Genomic DNA, 25,650 nt, shown 5'->3' on the forward strand with positions numbered 1-25,650 from the left:
CCACTGCCAGGCAATTAAGTATGAATTGCAGAGTAATCAAGTAGATGTAGATGTAGATGTAGATGTGGAAAATTTACCATGAGGATGGGATTCCAACGATAGAACAAAGATGATGTGAAAGCCTTACTTTCCACAAGGGATCTGGCAAACTTGGAAGCTATGGCAGTATCGAAGAAGTTCACCATCTTGGATTCTTGTGTCATAGACTTGTGCCAGTAATCCGAGGTCAACTATTTTGAATCGTTACCTTGGTTTTGGCGTCATAGGGCTCAGATTAGACGCCACAGGGCTGTGCAAATATCCCCAGATCCAACATACTGGATTTTCGAGCTGTAGGATAATTCCTCTTCCTGGGCGTTTGAATTTGCCACCAATTTACACTAAGCCTAACCACCCTACTTCTACAGGAGTGGAGGAAAACCTACTTCATAAGAGTAGAAGAAAACCCTGCTATTTCGAATGTCCCACCAATTTGTCAATTTCCTACAGTTTTACAGTTAGACAATTTGGGGGAGAGGAAAATCTGGCAATGATGGGTGAATTCATAAATAATGTCACAGGGACAAGGGGAAGAGGGAGGGGGAGGGGGAATGGGATGGGGAGGAGGCAATCTGGTGGCAGAAACTGTACGAGAAGTGGCTTAACCACTCTACTTCTAAGTTACCCAACTCGATGGTAAGCACAAGCAGTGCATTTGTCTCTTTACAGCCCTGGCAGCAAAGGGGCGCAGATCGTTTCTGTAGAAGAGCGTTCTGCTTCTAGTGAATTCCTTGCTTACCAACACTGTATTTGCTAGTTATTACATTACGAAGAGTATATTTTACAATAAGTATTATGTTGTGAATGTTTTTAGTCCTATATTTGCGATTTATTAGCCACAAGTTTTATAATTTTATATAGTGAAGCGTAAACACTAGTTTTACCAATTCGAGTTCAGATATATTTTCATTGTAAGCTCGAGTGGTGTCGCCATAATATCGTAATTCAGCTTTCAGTGAAAGAAGGTGCACTCGTTATCATCTATCTCAACATACTGCAGTAAAATTTATCAGTTTCTCTGGAGAAACTTTATCGTTGCACTCCTTTTTTACTATTCGATCGTATTTGTACGCCTACAACGCTTCCACATCTCGTTGGTAATTCATGCCCTGATACAGTTGAGATGTGCAATTGTTGTGATGTGTTTTACCTGATGTAAGACTGCCGCTACTTACAACTAAAGTTGATGTGAATGGAAAGACGAAATGTAGCTAATGACATGGCTCTACTGATGTCCAGAGTGAATGTTCAGACAGAGTTCATTGCTGCATTACTCATTTATTAGCAGCGAGACAGAAGCATTTACATATCCAGTGTATTGCTTCAGTATCTGTAATCCTCCGGTCTGCTGGCTTTCTTCCTGAGTGAGTTGCGTTGCAAATGGGCTTGCTCCAGCGAGTCAGCGGCGGCGGACTGCGAGTCGCCGTCGCTGCTTTCGTCGCTCTGTGACTGGTCCTGGTCGCTGGCGACTTCCTCACCGGCGACCTCGTCGCTTGCGACCCTCAGAGGGCAACCGGGATAGTCGTTGCGACACTTGTTGGCAGACACTTCCTCCAGCCCTGCAACACAAGGCAATTCTGCTCACTGTCGGCACCACTGCACACATCAGCAGGAAGCTACAGAGGAATGAAGATAGATCAGGAGCGTCAGAGTACCAGGTCCGTGACCACAGATGGGGAAGGAACTCTGGACTGTACACATAGATAGTAACGATAACAGCGGTGTCGCGATGTGATCTACGGAATGTGCTAGTTGTGGACTCGAATTTCGCTCCACTACAGCTCATTGAAACATTCTATGGTTGTCATTTACTGTGCAAAACTGAAGCTTTTATGCTGTAAATATCAGAGACAATTGCTTCTGAAGCAAAGTGGCAAAAAGTGCCCTTATGAAGAATGCAGAAGTAAAGAAAACCTTAAGTAGTGGCAGTTACATTGACGGAAAAAAAATCGCAATACTAGAAGGGAGTTGTGACATAAGCGGAAGATGGGAGGCATGTCTATACTTCTTAAAGATGAAGTTCATTCAAATTTCGCGCCAGCTGTATAAAAGTGTTACTAGAAGCGGCACTATGAAAATGCATTTCAGATTTGCTTTAAATACAAGCTGTAACGGTATTGAGCGTTAGTTAAATTGAGAATGGTCATAGTGGATCGATGTTAGTCAAGAATGCTTTAAGGCGATAAAGATGCCATTATTAACACTTCAGTTTGAACGACGTCGTGCTATAAGGTTACGAGAAGCTGGATGTTTCTTCTGCGATACTGCAGAAAAACTTGGCAGGAATGAAGCCAATGTGTATCATCCCGGCAGCTTTGGTCACCAGACTCTGCGATCGCAAGAATACCGTGTTCCAGACGGTCATGTGGTACCACAGGGAGCAATGACCATTTTGTTTGGCGTGTGGGTTTGTTGCATGGTACTGCATCTGCAGCAGTAATCTGAGCAGCTGCTGTCACCACAGTGACATAAAAAACTGGTACAAATCGCTTATTTGAAGAACAGTTCCGAGCCAGACGCCCTGTGGCGTGTATCCCATTGACCCCAAATCACCACCGTCTGCATCTTTATTGGCGTCAAGCGGGAGTGCATTGGAGGGCAGAGTGGAGGCCTGTTGTGTTGGCTAATGAAGGCCGGTTCTGTCCCGGTCCCAGTGATGGCCGTGTGTTGGTTAGGAGGAGGCCAGTTGAGGACCAGCAACCAGGCTCTCTGCGTGCTACACACGTTGGTCCTAAATATAGGGTTATGGTCAGGGGTGCGGTTCCGCATGTCAGCAGGAACTCTCATGGTTATACTAAGCACGCTGACTGCAAAACTGTACATCAATCTGATGATTCGACCTGTTGTGGTGCCATTCATGAACAGCATTCTAGGGCGTGTTTTCCAACAGGATAACGCACTGTGACATTCCGTCTTTGTAATCAGACATGTCCTACAAAGTGACAACATATTGCCTTGACCTGATCGATCACAAGATTTGCCTCCAATCGTGCAAAAATGAGACATCATCGAATAACTATCCCAGTGTCATCCACAAACAGCATTAACCGTCCCTGTTTTCACCAACCGAGTGCAGCAGGCATGGAAATCCATGCTTGAATTCAACATTGTGGTTACTAATGTAGCACCGTTTCATATTTTCAATCGCTTATCTCGTGCATACATTAATCTATGATTCTTCAATCTTAATCACTTTAGAATCTTACCTAGACAAATATATTCCCGAAACTTTATTTCTCAGCATTAAATATCTTTAGCTGTTGCGATCTTTTTCCGTCAGTGCGTTAATGAGGAAGTAAACCAATTATAATGCGAGGATGACAGAAAGAAAAGGTAAAGCTGTCTTTAAACTAAAAGTTTTTTGAACACCATACTGTTTACCACGACATGGTCCTGTTGGTGACGGTATGTCCCAGCCTTCTTCCAACTTCTTAACAGATTCAGCCAGCCAATCAACGAGAAACTTAGAGCTTAATGTGGACTGCGAACTACGGTACACCTACAAAAATCTAAATACCGACCAGGGAAAGAAACCATCACATTTTGGTCAGTTGTCCGGTACGCAACACCCGAGCCATCATCCACACGTTACGTAGATTATAGACACAATAAGTCAAATAAGGTGTAAGATACCTTTTATTTTGCGAAATGTTCCACATATCGAAATGTGGTTTCCAGAAAATGTTAGAGCTTTGAGGGCAGTTCAAATGGTTCAAATGGCTCTCAGCACTATGGGACTTAACTTCTGAGGTCATCAGTCCCCTAGAACTTAGAACTACTTAAACCTAAGTAACCTAAGGACATCACACACATCCATGCCCAAGGCAGAATTCGAACTTGCTACCGTAGCGGTCGCGTGGTTCCAGATTGTAGCGCCTAGAACCGCTCGGCCACTCCGGCCGGCGGAAGTATCTTTTTTGTGTGGTTAAAGATGTTTAGGGCTCGTATCAACGGAGATATTGAAGCAAATATGTTTCTTAGGAAGGACCCGTACACTTTTTATATAACTGCATTTGATAGCTCCTGAGAAGACATTTACAGTGCTTAAGCGTTTGTTAATGTAGACGTTGAAGCCTTTCGTAAAAAAAAAATCGAGGAATGTCCTGTAATTTGAGAGCACAGTGGCTGGAATCGCCGTTATCAGCGCTTCCAGAGCTCTCGTGCTATACTGTGTCAGAGTATCAACACATTTTCCTGTTTTCTTGTCTACTTCAACATTCGTTCAGTGTAGACATGTACACCAATGAGGAGAAGTTTGATATACTACCTCCGCATGGTGAATGTATAAGAAATGCCGTAAAAACGTTACAGCGCTATAGGGCTATCTACTCTGATCGCCAAAGTCCGACGCGCCAGATAATTGCGGGATTTATTATAGCGCTAGTGCAGACAGGCTGCTTGAACGTCAGAAAGGGGAGAAGAGAGAAAACTGCAACTGACAGAGAACACGAAACAGCTGTTCTGGCTGCGACGCTAATGAATCCGCACAGTGGTACGAGACATATTGCCAAGGAATGTGGATTCAGTCAGATGAGGGTCCTTCGCATCATGCATCGATAGAATTTCCATCCCTATCATCTGCCACTACATCTGGCACTCGATGACAGTGATTTCGACCGTCATACACAATTTTGTGAGTTTGCCCTACAGCAAATGAGAGGCGACCTTACGTTTTTCAAACGTGTGCTCTCCACCGATGAAGCAAATTTTACTAACCACGCTAATGTAAATTTGCGTAACATGCAATACTGGTCAGTCAAAAATCCACAGAGATTCGCCACGTGCAGCATCAATAGCCGTGGGGCGTAAACGTATGGGGCTGCATCATAGGAAATTACGTTGTGGGACGTTACCTCATCTCAGTCGTTCTAAGTGGATGTTAGTACGACCACTTTCTGACGAACGGTCTGCCGGTTCTTCTATAAAAGGTACCACTGGATATTCGACAGGGCGTGTGGCTGCAACAGGACGATTGTACAGCAACTGCCTCATCAGGAATACCACTCGTCCCCTGTGCGGGTCGCGCATCATCCGTCACTGTCCCCCTGCCATCAAGAAAACGCCGATCACTTACGCACTGTTTTGTCTGAAATACACTTCTTATCACATACACCCAGCATTCTCCTGTGTATGTCAGCTGGTCAGACATCTTGAAAGCCTTTCACACACCCCACTGTTCTTCCTTCGTAACGATTGTCACCGGCACCTCCATTGATCGGTCACACGTTGCGAGAAAGGAGCAGTGATAAGTAAGTAACCTCTGCTAACGTGCAGCATCAGGCGGAACAAATGTAAGATTTACTTTGCAACACAAATACAGAATGAGAACTTTTCTGGACTTTGCACAGGACGAAATTCTGTTGTCAAATAAACTGCGAGGTCCTCCGACTTGACTCCTCTCGATTTCTTTCTGTGGAGAGCACTCAAAGATGTAGTCTATGACAAAGCCCCACAAACGCCAGAGGATATGTGCCGTCGAATCGTCAGTGCATATTCTACCATATTAGCCACTGTAATTACATCTTGTCATCGTTCTTTCGAACGGCGATTGAAACTGCGCCTTTCAGTCCATGGTTAACAATTTGAAGACATACTTAAGTAAAGGATAAAGTTATAATTTTTGAAGGCAAAATTTATGTTATGTTATTTGAGCGGATACCAAATCTTTGTTCTCAAATTGTTTATTTTATTTACGTGTGTATGAAACTGTATTGCAATGTCAAGTAAGTCGACTGTGTGTATCGTACGTGACACTTGTCATGCCCTGCTTACGTCCAACATGAAACGACGTTTCAAACGTGCAAACGTGTGAGAAATCTTATGGGACTTCACTGCTAAGGTCACCAGTCCCTAAGCTTACACGCTACTTAACCTCAATTATCCTAAGGACAAACACACACGCCCATGCCCGAGGGAGGACTCGAACCTCCGCCGGGACCAGCCGCACAGTACATGACTCCAGCACCCAAGACCGCTTGGCTAATCCCGCGCGACAAACGACGTTTCATTAAGAAGAATATTTATTTTGCGGTGTGCATGTGGTCTATAAAGTATTGTCAATAAAATGTTTAGCTCAATGAATGTATCTCATACTATACAGTTTAGAGCAGTGTAGGTAGATGCAGTGCATGTATTTTACGTCTAAGTAGTAGGTAGAAACAGTGCATGTATTTCACTTGTAAGGATCACACAGCCGTGCAAAAGAAAAGAGACGTCAAGTCTTCCTTTTAACATACAGATATTTGATACAGTAGTTGCATTTTGCAAACTATAAGACCTCTTTATTTTTGAAGAATGTGCAGTTGATTTCTCTGTTTCAGCTCACGTAAATGTGGGAGTATACAATAATGTGAAATGGTAATGTGAAATAGTTTTCCTAAGTCCTTTTCGATACTCTTGACCCTAGCCTATAGCGTAATTCCCTATGCTCGTACAACATTCGTACATGAAGCTAAATCTAAATCGTAAGTTGTTTCAAGGGGAAATAAGGCTGTATTCTCAGAGCGCAGGCCTGCCTTACGTTACTCAACTTCACAGACTGGTTCAAAATGCCTCCTTGACAGGGTTTGCACCGCTAATACCGTTTCCGGCCATCGTGCTCTGGCATTCTAAGACATTTCTCGAAACTTTTACAACATTAAAGAACATTTTACCACTGTTGTTGTGTCCTCAGTAACTACCGAATGTAGTTTACACTATTCGAGTAAAGAAATACTTATTTCAATATCTCCGTTGATATCAGCGCTAAAAACATTAACCAAACATAAATATACGTGTTCCCCGACGTTCTATGATTTGCCGAAAACTGCGTTTCAATATGTGTATCCTTTCGCGAAATGTGTGTGTGTGGATTCAGTCAAATGAAAACGTCCAATTACAGATATCTCGACAAACGATTTTAGGGAGGTGTTACTCCAGTATGCTGTTTGTATCCACCTATATGTAGGCCATAGTAAATCATACATTTGTTCCGCATGGTGTGGCACGTTAGCAGAGGTTATTTACTTATCACTGTTCCTTTCTCGCGCTGTGTCACCGATCAATTGAGGTGCCGGTGACAGTCGTTACCGAGGAAGAACAGTGAGGTGTGTAATACACTTTCTTTGTGCGGAAGATGTCTGTCCAGCGAACATACACAGGAGAATGCTGGGTGTATATGGTACGAAGTGTGTTTCAGACAAAACAGTGCGTGAGTGATGTCGGCGTTTGCCTGATGGCAGGGGGACAGTGACGTATGATGCGCGACCCGTACAAGGGACGAGTGGAATTCCTGATGAGGCAGTTGCTGCTATTGACAGTTGTTTTCAAACTCATAGACGAGGCACCTTGGGTGCCATTAGTGCTCACATACAGGAGTCCGTGGCAGTGTGTATGCCACTGTGAACAATTAACTTGGTTACTTGCAGGTTTGTGCTCAGTGAGTCCCCAACTGTTTGTCCGAGGAAAGACAGCGCGATATCAGAACAAGGGTGACGATTTTCTTTCCAAGATCATTACCAAAGATGAATCTATATACCAACTGTCTCAACCGGAATCCAAACGTGAGAGTATGCAGATGAAGCATGTAGGTCACCTAAACGAAAGAAAATCTGTTTCACAACACCAGCCGGGATGGTCATGGTGCTCTCGTTCTTCGACCAGCGCCTCTTCTGGTGTAATTCGTCCCCAAAGGACAAACAACAAACGCCAACAAATACTGCGACGTTCTCAGTCGGCTGCGGCTAGCAATCAAGAGTAAACGCCGGGGTGACCTCACAAAGGGCATCTTATAGCGCAACAATGCCCGGTCTCATTATTGCCGAACAAACACAGTATACAACGGCGTCGTGGAAGTGGGAAGTGCTAGACCACCCTGCTTATAGTCGTGATTTGAGTCCCTGTGATTTCCACGTTTTTGGGCCACACAAGAAACGCCTCTTGGGACGCCACTAAAGACCGGTTGAAGAAGTGCAGCAGGCCATGACAAAGTGGTTCCGTATTGAACTCAAGGAGCTCTTCATCCAGGGTATTCATCGTCTCGTGCCAAGGTGGGCCAGTGCATAACAGCAGACAAAACTTCGAAATTGACCTTTTCATTTGACTGCACATTATGAATGTGTTCAAGACGATTTGAGATAATCCAGTGAAAATATTAGGAGCATGAAGAAGCCAAAACACGAACTTACGCTGGACAGACACCACATTCCGTTAGTTACATTGCGCTAACAAGTACAAAAGAAAACGCTACCGCGCGACTGCTACGGTCGCAGGTTCGAATCGTGCCCCAGGCATTGATGTGTGTGGTGTCCATCGGTTAGTTACATTTAAGTACTTCTAAGTTATAGGCGACTGAAGACCTCAGATGTTAAGTCCCATTGTACTCAGAGCCATTTGAACCATTTGTAACAACGCTCTAACTGTTTTACTTCACAAGAAAGGTGGCAGACAAAACATAAAATCCCATTCACCTATAGGTTTGCTCTTCGTAATACAAGGTTCTCCAAGAAGTCGTGGTTAACGGTGAGTGAAAAAAAACAAAGGTTAATTTATTGTTATTCCGTGTTACTTTGGTCTTGGAGTATTGTGGAAACCAGCCAGCAGTAAGCACCTAAAGCATTTAAGTGAACGAATTAAGAACCATGAGGAGTGTGGAGTATATTTAGAAAACGTTTGTAAGCACAACATCTTTGGGGACGTTGTCACTGTGGCACAGATTGATCCAGAATATACAATATTAAATCACAACTACGAAGTATTAGTTACAAAAAATAGGCAAATACCAAACAGTAGAGTGCTTCACGTTATGTGGACCTCTTGAGCTAGTACTATGGCTCCCAATGAAAGTCGGGAGTCATTTAATCAAGTCATTTTCCTTGTTTTGTTATCTCTTTTAGGAAATTTTGACTGCGTGTGACAAGATAACCACTTAAACAGCTTTAGTAAATATGCGTCACACGTGATATAAAATGAAGTTTTGTACTGTTTCTACTAAGTTTATGTTGAAGAACTGATTAAAGCCACTTTGTTTGAGTGCCAACAGATATTGCGTGTTAAGTCAGTACGTCATTATACTGCAAAATATTAACGGAAAGAAACCTGTTCAAAGATTCCTTTCCTTTTAAAATGCTCATTGTAGGACAGAACGTGAGATTAGTAAGGTTCTAAACTAGAGTCTGAAACATGTCTGTGTTGAAGAAACACCCACTGCTGTGACACATGGTGGAGACCCGGTAATAAGCGGCAATCTTGGTGCTGTACAGTCTCTCGTATAAAGTATTTTCCCATATGGCACGTGTTCCGCCTTAACATCAAGCGCTGGCACGTCGGCCTGGAACGTTACAGCAGAGGGGGCTGTGAGACGCCGTCAGCTAACAAAAAAATGGCTCTGAGCACTATGGGACTCAACTGCTGAGGTCATCAGTCCCCTAGAACTTAGAACTAGTTAAACCTAACTAACCTAAGGACATCACAAACATCCATGCCCGAGGCAGGATTCGAACCTGCGACCGTAGCGGTCTTGCGGTTCCAGACTGCAGCGCCTTTAACCGCACGGCCACTTCGGCCGGCGACAGCTAACAGTATGCTGACTGGGATGACACCACGACAAGAGCAGCCCCTATGCGAAGACAATGTAAGCGCCACTCCGCCTAGCCACGGCCGCACTAGAAGACGACCGTCATCCAGACGCTTTAGCCGTGACTTATGAATTGTTGCGTTTTACTTGCATTAAAATTGTATATACCGAAGGACACTGATTATTTGCATGTCGCCAATCACTTGTGACACCTCTTTGTGAAAACCCTGAGTTAAGTATTGTCAATTTAAATTACTGTAATAAACTCCATTAATGAGATTCGCTTGAACTGTTATCTAGCTCTCCGAAAAACAGCTTCCTAAGCCCTTTATTAGACACGTTGCCAGGATACGACAGCACGTACGATCACTGTTACGCACATCAGACGAATTAGGTTATGCAATTACTTTCACTAACAACATGAAGTCTGTTTGGTTGTTCTTTGCAAATATTCCTTGATTTGCGTTTACCTCTTCGTCTCATAAGAGAAGTGATTTGTGACAGACACACTCAACAATAAGCGATTCCCTTCATTTTCTTCAACTACATGGAACTTCCAGTTTCGCGTTGTTTATCAAGAAAACGAATTATACTTGTTGGAATGTTTTGGCAAGCCTGAGGAAGAGAATCTTTTCCTTCAAGGAATTTGGTTGAGAATTCGGAATTTTCTCCCTTCTAAATTTTTTCTGTGAGTTTACGAGACATGTTGACATTGTGTATGACCCTGTTAAGTTGCAGAGTTCAAATTCCCTTACCACATACAATGCATCACGTCAGTTTTTTACTATTTCTCTGAAATACGAGATAATATTGCAAGGTATCTATTTTCTGAAGATTAATGCACTGATCCTAATCTGACGGCACATGCCAAAGGAGTGTGTTACAATCTGACCAGCAAACCACTCATATATTTATCAGCCTTGAAATTATTTACCCAAAAAATTTTGCTCCATTCGGGGAACATTTCCCAGTGACTTTACTCAATACCTTGTCATTAAGTTACAGTCCATTTAAGTGCCAGAATAATCTGTAAAATAAACTGGCAGTGAGTTATCGTAACAATACGTTTAAGCATTACATCAGTTAGTAATCTGATCACTTTCCTTGAGAAATATCGTCTTGAAGAATCGTTCTCTAAAGTGCACATATTCTTACAATCCGCGCTACCTAAACCTGTTTCAACAGCAAAAGCAAAGCATAGTTTCAGCACTCGAAAATAACTAAGGTCTTCTTCAGGAAGAGTATGGGTCACGAAACGATGAACTCACTGGCTATCTGTCCCATTGGTAAGGAAGGAATTAGCGAAATTCCGAGCTTCAACAACAGACTTATTCATATTGTCAAGTAACCCGCTAGGACAAAGACCTCATTAGTTAACATGTTAGTAAGGTGAAATACATATGAAAGCATCCCTAGTCAAGGTTCTTCTCTGAGTATTTTGCCTTGGCCATAGTGCAAAAAAAAAATAAATAAATAAATAAATAAATAAATAAATAAATAAATAAAAAAATTGTCTCTGTTATATTCCCAACAGTACAGAAGTCACATGCTTCCTCCCACAGTTAACCATATTTGTGTTTTAGAATAAAATTACACGAGACACACACACACACACACACACACACACACACACACACACACACACGAGCACATTAAAATTGGTGAGCTCATTTCTGTAAGTATATTATTTATTACTAGCTACAGTATTTCATGGATTATATTGATAACTCTGTAATTACCATTTTAACATAGGAAGTATAGCATAAACCATGGTCATATAACAAACAATTCGGAATCATTCCTTTATAAAGCATTCTAACGTTTTGTCTGGTCACCACCAAGGAAATTGAGCACCAACCGCCACTGCTTAAACGACTATATAGACAGTTCACGATCGTTTCGACTGAAACTGGTGCTGAATGAAGTACTGTTTGCCCTGCACTTTCTGTGGTTAGCTCTGATGTTCCTGAAATGTTGAAAAAATTTGGGGCAGGGACTGGGTTAGGCATTATTAGGAAAGTGAGATATCTGGCTATCACAGAAATGAAAATAACCTTCCGGGCCTTTTTGGAGGCGCCTTTCCCGCGAGTATTTGGATGTTACACTTAGTAATGTGTGATTTATGCTACAATACTTACACATTTTACAAGCGCACATCCGCATGTGGCAGTGGTTGGTGAACTTGTAGATGTTACCCTGCTTGTCCTTGGCGCACACGAACCTCGGCGACGGCGGGCAGTGGCTGGGACACGGCATCAGAGTCGATGTGCGGTACGCCTCCGCGAAGGCGAGGGCGCCCAGAGCTGCAGCAAATCAACACCTCACAACACCTCGGTGGCGATTGCTGGCACGGAGGCTAGCACGTGTTCCGTGTCACAGGCGTCGGCAATTCATGCGGCAACGAACACAGTAAAACAAACGACGCACTACGAAGTAATCATCCGAATGCGGCGGAAATCGACAAATTTAGTGCACATGTACAGACAAACTAATGATTACAACTGCTGAATATCTGGAGCTTTATCCAAGAGGCAGAGAGTCACCATCTGAGCAATGACCCGCTGGTCCACTTCTGGTCCTTAGATTCTCAAAATCCCTAAGAGGTTGGAAAGCCCTGTGCTTAATGCTCCAAATGTCCTCAATTCATAAGGTATCCGGCGACCATTGTGGCTGAGGTAGAGCTTGAAAAGCAAGACGACCAGCAGTAAAAAATTCCGCGGTATGAGAGCGGGCCATATCTTGCTGAAATATCAGCCCAGGATGGCTTGTAATGGTGGGAAACAATACGGAACGTAGAATATGATCGTCGTCCAGCTTTGCACAATCACGACGTTTAAATACCCGGGTGTAACGTTCCAAACCGGTATGATATGGAACGAGGAAGTGAGGACGGCTTGGAAGGCGAGTGGTCGACTTCGGTTTATTGGGAGAATTTTAGGAGAGAGTGGTTCAACTGTAAAGGAGACAGCAGGTAGGAAGCTGGTGCGACCTGTTCTTGAACACTGCTCGAGTGTTTGGGATCGGTACCGGGGCGGACTGAGGAAAGACGTCGAAGCAATTAAGAGAAGGGCCGGTAGACTTGTTACCGGTAGGTTCGAACAACACGTAAGTGTTGATGCTTCGTGAACACAAATGGGAATCCCAGGAGAGAAGGCGACGTTCTTTTTGAGAAACACTACTGAGAAAATTTAGAGAGGGCATTCAAAGTCAAGGCTGATTGCCGAACGTTTCTACTGTCCCCCATATACATTGCGACTAAGGATCACGAATATGGAGTACGAGACGCTAGGGCTCATAGGGAGGCATATAGGCAGTCGTTTTTCCCTCGTTCTGTTTGCGAGTGGAACAGTAAAGGAAATTAGCAGTGGTACAAGATACCCTCAGTCATCCTCAGTACGGTGGTTTGCGGAGTATCTATGCAGATGTAGATGTAGATGTAGATGTAGATGTAGACGTACCATTGTGATTTAAGTGCGCCGCAGTTGACAGTCAAAGGCGTCCTGCTATGAAAAGGAATGGCACCCCAGACCATTACTCCTAGTTATCGGGGCGTATAGAGAGCGACAGTCATGTCAGTATCCCAGTTAGAAAACATCACTCAAGACAGTTCTACCCCACTCAAGAGGTCGCAGGCCGAAGACATGTCTGGAGACGCCTCGGGCAGCGGCAGAACGACATTACCGTAGCCCGTCATACGGCCCTACACCCCCAAGTGATGGTCTGGGGTTCCATCTCTTTTCACACCTCGACCAATTAGGTTGCCATCCGCGGTACCCTTACAGCACATCGACTTTGTTCTAGGCCCCGTTTTGTTGCCCTTAATGCTGAGCTATCCGTGGCTGACATTTCAGCTTGATACTGCCCTCCCGCACACGGCGAGAGTTTCTACTGCTTGTCTTTCTGCTTGCCAAGCGCTGCCTTGGTCAGCAATGTCGCCGGAACTTGTGTTGAGGACCCATTCGCGCGTAGTATGGTACGATATTCCTCAGGAGGACATCTAACAACTCTCACAACCAGTGTGAAGGCGAATAACTGTTTGCGTAATGGACAGAGGTAGACCAACGCCTTATTGACTTGTTCAATTTGTGAAGCTCTTTCTCGTGAATAAATGAGAGAGATTTTTTTTCTGGAGTTGTAATTATTTGTTTGGCTGTGCGTGTATATTACATCTACCGATTTCCGTCACATTCGGTTAATACATCCGTGTTACGCGTTTCTTTCTGCCTTACAGAGTATTGCCTCATTTGTCTTACATACCACTATGTCGTGATTCTTGACGTAACATCCACCCCTGAAACCCCGCACTCCCTTGCGTCGAATTGTCAGTGGCGCCCGAAATATCACGTGGCACTTCAGTTGGAGAATTTGTGAAGACTTCCAAAAAAATTATGGTTAACAGAATTTTGGCATTTGAAGTGCATTCGATTTCGCGTAAAAAATTTTTTTCATACTCTAACCCTTTTACTTCAAATTACGAGAGAAAATGTGAAATATTGTGTTTCTAACATCGTGATTGTTCTGAGAATATGAAGACATATCCACTAAACGGTGGTAAGGGGTACTGGATGAGGAACACAGATCTTGCAGGTCAAACGTGTTACGTGGTGTGAGTCATTCATATTCATCTACATCTACAACCACATCAATACTCCGCAAGCCACCTGACGGTGTGTGGGGGAGGGTACCTTGGGTACCTCTATCGGTTCTCCCTTCTATTCCAGTCTCGTATTGTTCTTGGAAAGAAGGACTGTCGGTATGCTTCTGTGTGGGCTCTAACCTCTCTGATTTTATCCTCATGGTCTCTTCGCGAGATATACGTAGGAGGGAGCAATATACTGCTTGACTCTTCGGTGTTCTCCAAACCTCAACTAAACCCCGTACCGAGCTACTGAGCGTCTCTGCTGGAGAGTCTTCCACTGGAGTTTATCTACCATCTCTGTAACGCTTTCGCGATTACTAAATGATCCTGTAACGAAGCGCGCTGCTCTCCGTTGGATCTTCTCTATCTCTTCTGTCAACCCTATATGGTACGGATCCCACACTGCTGAGCAGTATTCAAGCAGTGGGCGAACAAGCGTACTGTAACCTATTTCCTTTGTTTTCGGATTGCATTTCCTTAGGATTCTTCCAATGAGTCTCAGTCTGGCATCTGTTTTACCGACGATCAACTTTATGTGATCATTCCATTTTAAATCACTCCTAATGCGTACTCACTGATAATTTATGGAGTTAACTGCTTCCACTTGCTGACCTGCTATTTTGTAGCTAAATGATAAGGGATCTATCTTTCTATGTATTCACAGCACATTACACTTGCCTGCATTGAGATTCAATTGCCATTCCCTGCACCATGCGTCAATTCGCTGCAGATCCTCCTGTATTTCAGTACAATTTTTCATTGTTACAACCTCTCGATATACCACAGCATCATCCACAAAAAGCCTCAGTGAAATTCCGATGTCATCCAAAAGGTCATTTATGTATATTGTGAATAGCAACGGTCCTACGACACTCCCCTGCGGAACACCTGAAATCACTCGTACTTCGGAAGACTTCTCTCCATTGAGAATAACATGCTGCGTTCTGTTATCTAGGAACTCTTCAATCCAATCACACAAATGGTCTGATAGTCCATATGCTCTTTCTTTGTTCAATAAACGACTGTGGGGAACTGTATCGAATGCCTTGCGGAAGTCTAGAAACACGGCATCTACCTGTGAACCCGTGTCTATGGCCCTCTAAGTCTCGTGGGCGAATAGCGCGAGCTGGGTTTCACACGTTCGCCTTTTTCGAAACCCATGCTGATTCCTACAGAGTAGATTTCCAGTCTCCAGAAAAGTCATTACACTCAAACATAATATGTATTCCAAAATTCTACAACTGATCGACGTTAGGGATATAGGTCTATAGTTCTGCACATCTGTTCGACGTCCTTTCTTGAAGACGGGGATGACCTGTGCCCTTTTTCAATCCTTTCGAACGCTACGCTCTCCTAGAGACCTACGGTACACCGCTGCAAGAACGGGGGCAAGTTCCTTCGCGTACTCTGTGTAAAATCGAACTGGTATCCCATCAGGTCCAGCAGCCTTTCCTCTTTTGAGCGATTTTAATTGTTTCTCTATCGCTCTGTCGTCTATTTCGATATCTACCATTTTGTCATCTGTGCGACAATCTAGAGAAGGAACTACAGTGCAGTCTTCCTCTGTGAAACAGCTTTGGAAAAAGACATTTAGTTCTGTTTCAGTACCATTTTGGTCACAGAGTGTCCTGACATTTTGTTTTGATCCACCTACCGCTTTGATATAAGACCAAAATATCTTAGGATTTTCTGCCAAGTCAGTACATAGAACTTTACTTTCGAATTCATTGAACGCCACTCGCATAGCCCTCCTCATACTACATTTCTCTTCGCGTAATTTTTGTTCGCCTGCAAGGCTTTGGCTATGTTTATGTTAGCTGTGAAGTTCCCTTTGTTTTCGCAGAACTTTTCTAACTCGGTTGTTGTTCCACGGTGGCTCTTTTCCATCTCTTACGAACTTGCTTGGGACATACTCATCTAACGCATATTGTACGATGATTTTGAACTTTGTCCACTGATCCTCAACACTATCTGTACTTGAGACAAAAGTTTTGTGTTGAGCCGTCAGGTACTCTGTAATCTGCTTTTTGTCACTTTCGCTAAACAGAAAAATCTTCCTACCTTTTATAATATTTCTATTTACGGCTGAAATCATCGATGCAGTAACCGCTTTATGATCGCTGATTCCCTGTTCTGCGTTAACTGTTTCAAATAGTTCGGGTCTGTTTGTCACCAGAAGGTTTAATATGTTATCGCCACGAGTCGGTTCTCTGTTTAACTGCTCAAGGTAGTTTTCAGAAAAAGCACTTAAAAAAATTTCACTGCATTCTTTGTCCCTGCCACCCGTTATGAACGTTTGAGTCTCTCATTCTACTTTTATTAGTGGCTCTACGATAAACTGAGAAACTGCAGCTTTATCTCTAATTTCAGATTTTGACTAACGACGTCATAGTCAGGATGTGTATTTGAAAACAGTGGTAACGTCAAAAATACGGTTGCTAGTAGTAGTAACGTGTGCAGTGTCCGTGCCAGTAAAATGCTTTCCTGTGAAGATTTGTACAAATCTGAGGATGATACGGGTAAGTACGTCTCAGACAGGGATCCTAAATATGTTCCCGAACGCAAATGTGCTCAAAAAATTATTCTTAATGAGGTAAATAGGAAAAGATCTTTAAACAAGTAAACAATTTTGTGTTCATTAGAATTGTTGACGTGAATTTATTTGACATTGTGTGGCAGAAATGTTAAGCACCAGCTATAAAATTGGGCTGAATAGTGGATTAATTTTTGAGGCTGTTATACCTCATTATTTGTGGAATTGGTAATGCAAATATTAGTATCATAAACTGAAACAATGAGAACCCTAAAATTTGTATTTTTCAGAAGTTTCACAATAGAGGTTTGTTAATTCGCCCAGAAAGTAAACAGTGGCAAGTCAGAGCTCCCAGCGTGCCAGAAAATAATGTTAAGGGATAACTAACATAGTTTCAAGTGCAAAACTTTGAACGGAATTCACGATTTTAAAAATATTCAAGAAATATTTGCAAAAAGAAATGGCCTATCTTAAATATAAGAGAACACTGGAGTATACTTGAAGTATTTTATTCATGAGAATTTGTTGTGAAACTCTACTGTGCTGCCAGCCGGGGTGGCCGTGCGGTTCTAGGCGCTACAGCCTGGAACCGCGCGACCGCTACGGTCGCAGGTTTGAATCCTGCCTCGGGCATGGATGTGTGTGCTGTCCTTAGGTTAGTTAGGTTTAAGTAGTTCTAAGTTCTAGGGAACTGATGACCTCAGTAGTTAAGTCACATAGTGCTCATAGCCATTTGAACCAGTTTTTTGAAGCACTCGCGGCACTGTTTCGGCCTTTGGACCTACGGATTCTAAATGAGGCACTAGTCGGCCACCAAATGACATCCCACTCTAATCGCAGTAAAAGTATAATGTAAACGGATACATCCAGCGATGGTTTGGATCAGCATCTGGCACTGAATCTTGATACATCACAGTTTCCGAACAATTCCTTCACAGACTGTAATATAAATAGTTTTCTCACATACATTTTTTCCTTTCGCAAATATCTTTCCTGGTTTATGATATTACTGAACAATAAATTATGAGGAATAGTTAAATCGTAGTAATTAAATTTAATTAAATTGGAATTTATTGTAGTTGCAAAGGAAAAACACAAAATCTCAAATAGGAAAAATAGCTTCACGGAATTGATATTGTTGTGCCACGAAGCAGAGGCTTTCTTCAGCAGGCAGTGAGAGTGAACACAGGAACTGGGTGGAAGCGTATGGTAGTATTGTCACGGCATCGTTTTTCGGTTCCATACAGGGTCAGCTGAGACAGTTCTCACGATCCCGAAAACCACCATGATGCTCAAACGATCCCCGCTGTGGTGCCTCAGACGTAAAGTCTCGTACGCTTGCCACGTTTGATTAAACAGTTTTTCCCACGCCTGAATAGCTCGACAGTTGACACAATTTCGTCTACACAAGACATACTCTGTACCAGTTAAGGTTGTGCACTCAAAAGAAAGCCGTGTTTTTGTGAACAAGAATTTCTCTGAAGTTCTCATTGACATTTGTTGTAACTTTGATGACCTTATGAGCACCTAAATGCCTCCTTTATTAAAATAGATGGTCTGCTATTGTTGGCTGTTATTAAATTTCAAGAAATAATTTCCCTAGTGCAGTGTCTACCAGAGCATTGTGTTGCCCGTCCGCGATCACACGACATTACGACTCGTAAGTATTTTTTTTCTTGCTTGCTACGATACACTCTTTGGCTACTTAGAAATAATTACTAATTCTGATTTACTGTTTCGACCAGTTCTAAGGCACTCCCATTCGTATATTCAATTTTTATTTACCTGTTATTTAGAATCGTGCCGCCAGTTTCTTACGTTTAATTGTCGTGGAGTTGCATAAACGTTTGGACAGTGATGGCTAAAGTAGTACAATTTATGAGCTAACTTAAGCAGCTGCATAGCAAACTGTCATTGTCTAACTAGACGCATCAAACTCTTAGATACAACAGTTAGGAGAAAAAATGTGGAATGGTAAAGCAACAAAGATTTCAGAAGACTGCTACATATCTTACACATCGATCACAGAACACAGACTTTGGGATGTGCTGTATGTTTTCCAAAACTCAAAATCTGCAAACATAAGGGAAGTTGTACAACGTATCGTGTCTTTGCATCTTCCTAGAGGTAGTTCATGAAGATGAACTGTTGCGTAACCTGTGAGATGATACTAAGGCGCGCCTGGCAGTCAAGGCTTGTCAATAACTTCATTCTTCACGTCTGCGTTAGTCTTATTCCTTAGCATAATTATAATCGCCAGTTCGGGATGGTTTCAGTCTTCAGCGATCAAAAGTTTGTACGGATGAAATAATACCTCAACATGCTTTAGCTACTTCAATTGCTACATTGATCGGCCGCATAACTTTCAAACTCTCGTTAATAATGACCAACACGTTTCTGACGAAACGTAAATATTGTATTAACTACAGATCCTTTTTGATGACGTGCCCAATAAATTACGAGATATAATAAATTAATACTTCTTCAAATTCTCTTTAAAGTTGAAATGTTCGCTTGGTGGCCTCGGTTAACTTTCTGTTTTTTCTGCAGTGTCTTTCGAAATGTGTAGAGATACCGTACAACAGACTGCTTTACCCACATTAGTAATTGCTTTACTCGGTGATACAGTGAAAATGAATTAGAACGCGAAGCAAATAAATAGTCTTCTTAGAACTTTACTTTCATGACACGCTGGTGTAAAATAATAACTTTTGCAACAGCTGTATCCATACACGCTTCAGCAAGTAATTTGGAAAACTAGCGTGGAACAGAAGGATATCCTTGTAACTTAGCGAAAGCTTAAAACTAAATTCCAGAGTTGGACAAAAACTAAAATTCAGACCTTTGTATTCTCTGTCCGGTCTAACAGCTTTCATCTGCCAGTACTTCTTCTTCTCAGAAGCTCATCTGGAAAGCTTGATGGTCTAGAATATCTGACAGAAAGTACACTGTGAAGAGATTACCTATCTACAGATCTGTATCTGTACCCAAAATGAATTTGTCATTGTGCAGAAGAGCGTAATTAGTTCTGCAAGTCACGGTGGTTAACAAGGAGCTCAAAAAGAGCTCCTTTCTAGTCAAGTACGATGGACATGCATAATTACAGTGGAATTTCAATTCTAAACGGGAGTTCAGAAATCTCTCCCAGTAACGATGAATATATGATCGGTGTTGGTACATTTGTGTTGAGACTTCACTGTTAAATTTTTTAACAAATCTTCAGAGAAAATATGTTCACTGGATGTGTTAGGCCCTAAAATCATACACAGCACAGCACAAAGAACCAGTAACATAGCCATAAATAATTTCTTCACTGATCGTTCCTTACGTGAGAGGCACACTGTGATAATTTGTTAACGCCCTGTGAGATATGAAGAAAAAATATTTTAAAATTGAAGGAACGTAAGTAACAGTCATATTACGAAGAGATGAAAGATTTATAGCTGTCGTTCTAACTGCAGTACAAGCATGTAAGGCGATCCTTAAAGAGGCACAGCAAATAACTTCGTTAGCTTCTGTTTTTGGTCTTGTATCTCAAAATATGTAAGTGGTACCACTAACTATATACGAACCACCACCGAAATATCAAACATGATAAAATTTGACCTGTATGATAATATGAAGAACAGGATACCTCTTTGTTGAATTTCATGTTGCATAGTAATGAAGAATGTCGTCAGGCATGCTGATAGATCACGTTACAGAAGACAATGTGCTACAAATTCTTCAAAACTCTACCATCCTTTTTGAATTGTGTATAAAGGCAGAAGATTGGTGTTCAAGACGTGTCTCGCGAGTGCGAATGTAACCGTTATCCAGAAACCGATCTGTAGCACTTACGTGATCTGATGCTCCAAGACAATTTTGTATGATACAACCACAGGAACTCAGAATCTGTTATTCGATAATAGAAGTATTAAGACTTATTGAATATCATGTAAACTGCAGGCCCCGATACGTGAGTGGTCAGCGTGACGGAGTGCCGTCTTACAGGCCCGCGTTAGATTCCCGGCTGGGTCGGGGATTTTCTCCGCTCAGTAACTGGGTTTTGTGCTGTCTTCATCATCATTTCATCCCCATCTGGCGCGCAGGTCGCCCAATCTGGCGTCGAATGTAATAAGACCTGCACCAAGGCGGCCGGACCTGCCTCGCAAGGGGCCTCCCGGCCAATGACGCCAAAGGCTCATTTCCATTTCCATGTAAATTTACGAAGATCAGTGCACCATGTTTTATTGTTGTTCTTAGTCAACTGTGATTTATAAACGATCTGTTTTCAGTAAGAAGATTATAATACATGGTACTACACAAGTGTGTAAAAAGGGAAGAAAATGTTGTGTCATCAATCACACGCCGAGTCGCATACTATCAAATCGTTTCGAACGATTTGGCTGTAGACAAGAATGTATCCAAATGGTTTTGGTACATAGGCTGCTTGTAATAATTATCAGGAGAGAGACAGTTCCTCTTTTCGCGTATAAAGCAATTTCTATCAATGTGTACCACTGAATGTGACAAATAATTCAATATCTTTTTCCTTTCTTCGGATTCACGCGTGTCATTGTGAAAGACGTGGAATGTACTTTAATAGTTCAGATTTTTCTATTGTAGCTGAAGGAGAGGTGGTGTGTGTTACGTAAATGGTGGCATATTAACCTTTGGCTCAAACACTACAGTGTTATGCTGTACGAACCCTTGAAAGTGCTGATGATCCTAACGTCAAGTGCGAATGTTAAGTTCTGCGATACTCTTATAGCAATTTGATGAGGACAGGTACAGAAACCGTCATCAACAAGAATGCTGAACGATGCATCAACATTATAGTCTGTTTCACTGGGCAGTTATGCTTCAAACGCGTGCCGCCCAGGTGCTGTTATTTAGATCTTTCATTAGTCCGTGTGCCACAAGAATAAATAAAGTGCAAAAGAAAGTGTTAAGTTTTCTGCACTTAAATGTTGAGAGGTACATCCATCGTCAAATGTAAATAGACAGACTGCCTTTCGTCATATACCTATTATGATGAGCATCAATTAACTGTCGTTTTGGGAATTTAGTTATGTCTATATCCTGTAGTAAATTGTTTCCTTTTTAGGATTCCGTGCCTCAGCAGGTAAGAAGGGAAACATTATAGCATCACTATATTCTACGTCTGCCTGTCTGTCTGGCCGAGTGTTCAAAATATTTTTTCTCAGAAACGAGTAGAAGTATCAAGCTGAAACGTCTGTCACATCTGTGTACGGTCCCGTGGAGATAGAAAATCGTGAAGCTTCTAAGCCAGTACCATCAAAAGATGTATGCCACATGTTTTGATACCTGTAGACTTGGTCATCAAAACCTACACGGTACTTCTAGCTCACTTTGAATTACGAAATTTGGGAAGAATGAAAGTTAATTTGTAGTTATATAAACGAAGAAAATTTTGGAATTTGTTACCCGTCTGTCTGTCCGTTCGTCTAATTGTTAAGGCACATTTCTCTCAAGGAGGGGTGGATGAATGTTGTTGAATATTATGTCCCATACTAAGGTGTACTTTCCCTTGACGGTGCTAAAATCCTTAGCTACTAAATAATAGAAATCAAAAGGTGCAGTCATTTGCGTCACAGATTTTGATACTCGCCAACTTGCTCTTAAAACGTATGAGGTACTTCCCTTTGGTCCATAATTCAGAAATTTGGCAAGAATAAAGCTTTGACACTGGAAGTAAAACAAAATAATCATAAAATTATTAATTTCTGTTTTTTTTAATGCGACTAAATTTTTCTTTTGTCATTATCTGCCTTCGAATTTCATGGAAGCATTCTCGAAAGTCTCCGGTCGATTGTTGCCAATATCGATAACACGAAAAGAACTTCGAAATCTTCGATTGCCAAAAGGGATAAATTGTCTGAATACATCATTAAATTTGTACAGTAGATTCAGTGCGCAAGTGCTGCTCGCACCTTGCCGACTGTTTTATACGCATTCTGTAAATTATGGGGTAATTCACTCCTTAAAGAAACAGCTTCGACTCACATCTTCCGCGTGATCTCAGACACCATGACATTAAATGTTGTACTGATGACAAACATAGGAATGAAAGTCATTCTGGGCTGACCGTCTCTGTAGGTGTGTTGCGTGTGTGTCATTGACGTTAAGCTCTTCTAATTCTTAATAATCCTGACAAGATAATGTTTTACTTACACAAACGGTACTGAATGAGAGAATACTGTAGAAGAATTCGAATATGAAAGGTTAGTGTAGTTCATGAGACGAATCAGTAACATACAGAGCTCTTACTGAAAGTATTTACGTTCTGAAGAAGGGCTGATGTATGTAATATTGTTTAAAATATGACCAAGTAAAGGAGGCTGGAGATAGTGATGTCTCATAGAGAATGGCTCGAACTATAGGGAACATAATACAAAAGGAGCTTGAAAACTTGTATACAGAACCTACGAAGGAGGACATACAGAGCTCGTTCAGAAAGTACTTACATTCTGAAGAAAGGCCGATGTATGTAAAGTTGTTTAAAGTATGATGAAGTGTTGGAGGCTGGAGACATTCATGTCTCATTGAAAATGGTTCAAAGTAAAGGAAATTAAAAGCGAAAGGAGATTGAAAATTTGTATACAGATTCTGTTAAGAAGGACAGCTCCCAAAAATGGTCTTATTTGATAAGAAAGAAAACCGGCCTATTAACCTTTTCTTGTAGTGTGCAATATTATGAGTTATCACAAATTTCATGTGGTGTATGTGTGCGTGTGTGTGTGTGTGTGTGAGGGGAGAGAGAGAGAGAGAGAGAGAGAGAGAGAGGCGGGGGGGGGGGGGGGGAGGGGCTAGAGAGACAAGGGCAGGGGAGTAAAAGGTAGCAAGAATACGGAAAAACATAATATTTAATTCCACAGTCATCTAACATAAGTTACATTGCAAAATTACGGAATTATCACTTAGTTAAAGAAACAGGAAAGTGCTTAGTGGAAAGTACAACAGAAACATCACATCAAAAAAGGGACCAACTCACGAGACTCTTCAAGACTTTGTAACAGTTTAACGTGATTAAGTAAAATTTAATGCACTGGTGACCCGTTTGGTGTTATGAACATAAGATTTTAACTTACCGGCGAAAAGCACCAACGCAACTTTCATTTTGTGAGCTGTATCCGCGGAATGCTACTCCACGTGCTGCCTTTATATAGCTATTCTCGGTATCAGTTCTGCTTAGTGTTAGAAACGTTATCGGCGAGAGCTTCCGTCGGGTCATGTTTCTGTCTGAGACAGCGGATTGTGACTCAAGAAATGTACGTCGACAAGGAAACTAGAGAATGCCGGTATTGATCAGAACATGTGACGATGTTAAATAAGAAAGGTAACGTATGATCTACGACGTAAGTTTATACCTGTACGTTGTTTGTACTGAACCAGTTACGAAGACATTTAGTACCTGGTCCTTTAAAATAAATAAATAAATAAAAATAAAAAAACTGCTGTTGTCTCTGGCCAAACACTTTCGATTCATCGTGCATTATTGTTTCCGATAATCTTAAGTAAATAAGTTGCATAATCAGTGCTTCTGCTCATAACTACGTTTGTAACGCCCGAGCGTTCTAAGGCGCTGCTGTCATGGACGGTGCGGCTGGTCCCGGCGGAGGTTCGGGTCCTCCCTCGGGCAAGGGTGTGTGTGTTTGTCCTTAGGATAATTTAGGTTAAGTAGGGTGTATGCTTAGGGACTGATGACCTTAGTAGTTAAGTCCCATCAGATTTCACACACTTTTGAAATTTTTTTTTATTTTTGTAACGCGAGCACGTTATTTCACAAGACGGAGCTACATCAAGGCAGAAAGTTGGTGCTTAGGATGCATCGTGACGTTTCAATACATACCTGCGTTGTAACCACTTGAATTACATAGGAATCACGTCTGCAGTGAGCAGAAGGTTTTGTTGCAGCGAAAATCAAGAAGGATGTGAGCTCGACATGGCTGACATACTGTACGTTCCTTAGTACCCATCCCCCATAACATCCCATGTTGCTCCAACGTTGTTTGAATTGCGCGCCAAAAAGAAGGCAACCAATCAGAGACTGTGCTCGACATCTATTGAGCAGCCCAGAGAGCATCCCAGAGACCATCCCAGAGTGCCCCAGAGAGCTAAAACACCAAGAAGAATCGCTTCTCGGCTTTTGGCAAGATCAATGTGTAGTATTCGTGGCCCTTAAAAGGGCCGATTTTGAGAACTGCTTTCAATGATTATATAAAGTACAATCACCCACAATGCGACAATCTTCCAAAGAAGAAGGGCCACTAGCCTTCACCCATAAGTGAATACTACAATCGGAATTTATCTTACAACGTCTACGACAAGACAAAGACAAACTCCCTAGCGGTAAAAGGTAGGAACCCTCACTAGCAATAATAATCTCAGAAACAGGTATAGTACGGTAAGCAAAGATTTCACGAGTTGCAAAGGATTCCAAACCGGCTCTCCCTGCATTGTTACAAGCAACGAAAGCAACTGTTATCCATCCGTTACCCAAAGTGGAAGAAGAAGAAACTTTCATTAAAGAAAATTTTAACTTCGCACCACAAAATAAAGTAGGTCCATGAATAAGAACAAATTGAGTAGCTTTACCTACTCCCCTTACTTCGTTCTTTTTACCCTTAGCAGAAGATGTCGAAGCACCAAGAGTGCCGTCCACATTGACAAGTGATTTGTAAACCAGCATTCGCCGGCGACGACGGAAACAACGTTTACGCATAACATGGCATACGTTTATGAATCTGCGTCGCAGTAATTGTTCCTCGGTAAGATTACGCGCGAGGAACACTCCGGTGGTTTATTACAGAAAAGGTTTGAAGTGCCACCCGTAGTCTGCTAACGAATTAAGGTTGTCAGCGGTGTCATTTTTCATTGGTC

At 42.1% G+C, this 25,650-nt stretch overlaps 1 protein-coding gene across 1 annotated transcript; it reads right to left on the reverse strand.

Moving 5' to 3' along the window:
* Nucleotides 1–1,226: 1,226 nt before the first annotated feature.
* On the reverse strand, nt 1,227–23,959 carry LOC124777872. The gene is made up of 3 exons (XM_047253411.1): nt 23,859–23,959; nt 11,731–11,895; nt 1,227–1,598 (listed from the first exon to the last, which is right to left on the reverse strand). The coding sequence occupies exons 1-3, from the start codon at nt 23,884–23,886 to the stop codon at nt 1,363–1,365; spliced, it is 429 nt and encodes a 142-aa protein (XP_047109367.1). The 5' UTR covers nt 23,887–23,959; the 3' UTR covers nt 1,227–1,362.
* Nucleotides 23,960–25,650: the final 1,691 nt, after the last annotated feature.

Source organism: Schistocerca piceifrons, chromosome 2 (genome assembly GCF_021461385.2).
Source record: "Schistocerca piceifrons isolate TAMUIC-IGC-003096 chromosome 2, iqSchPice1.1, whole genome shotgun sequence".
Taxonomy (NCBI): domain Eukaryota; kingdom Metazoa; phylum Arthropoda; class Insecta; order Orthoptera; family Acrididae; genus Schistocerca; species Schistocerca piceifrons.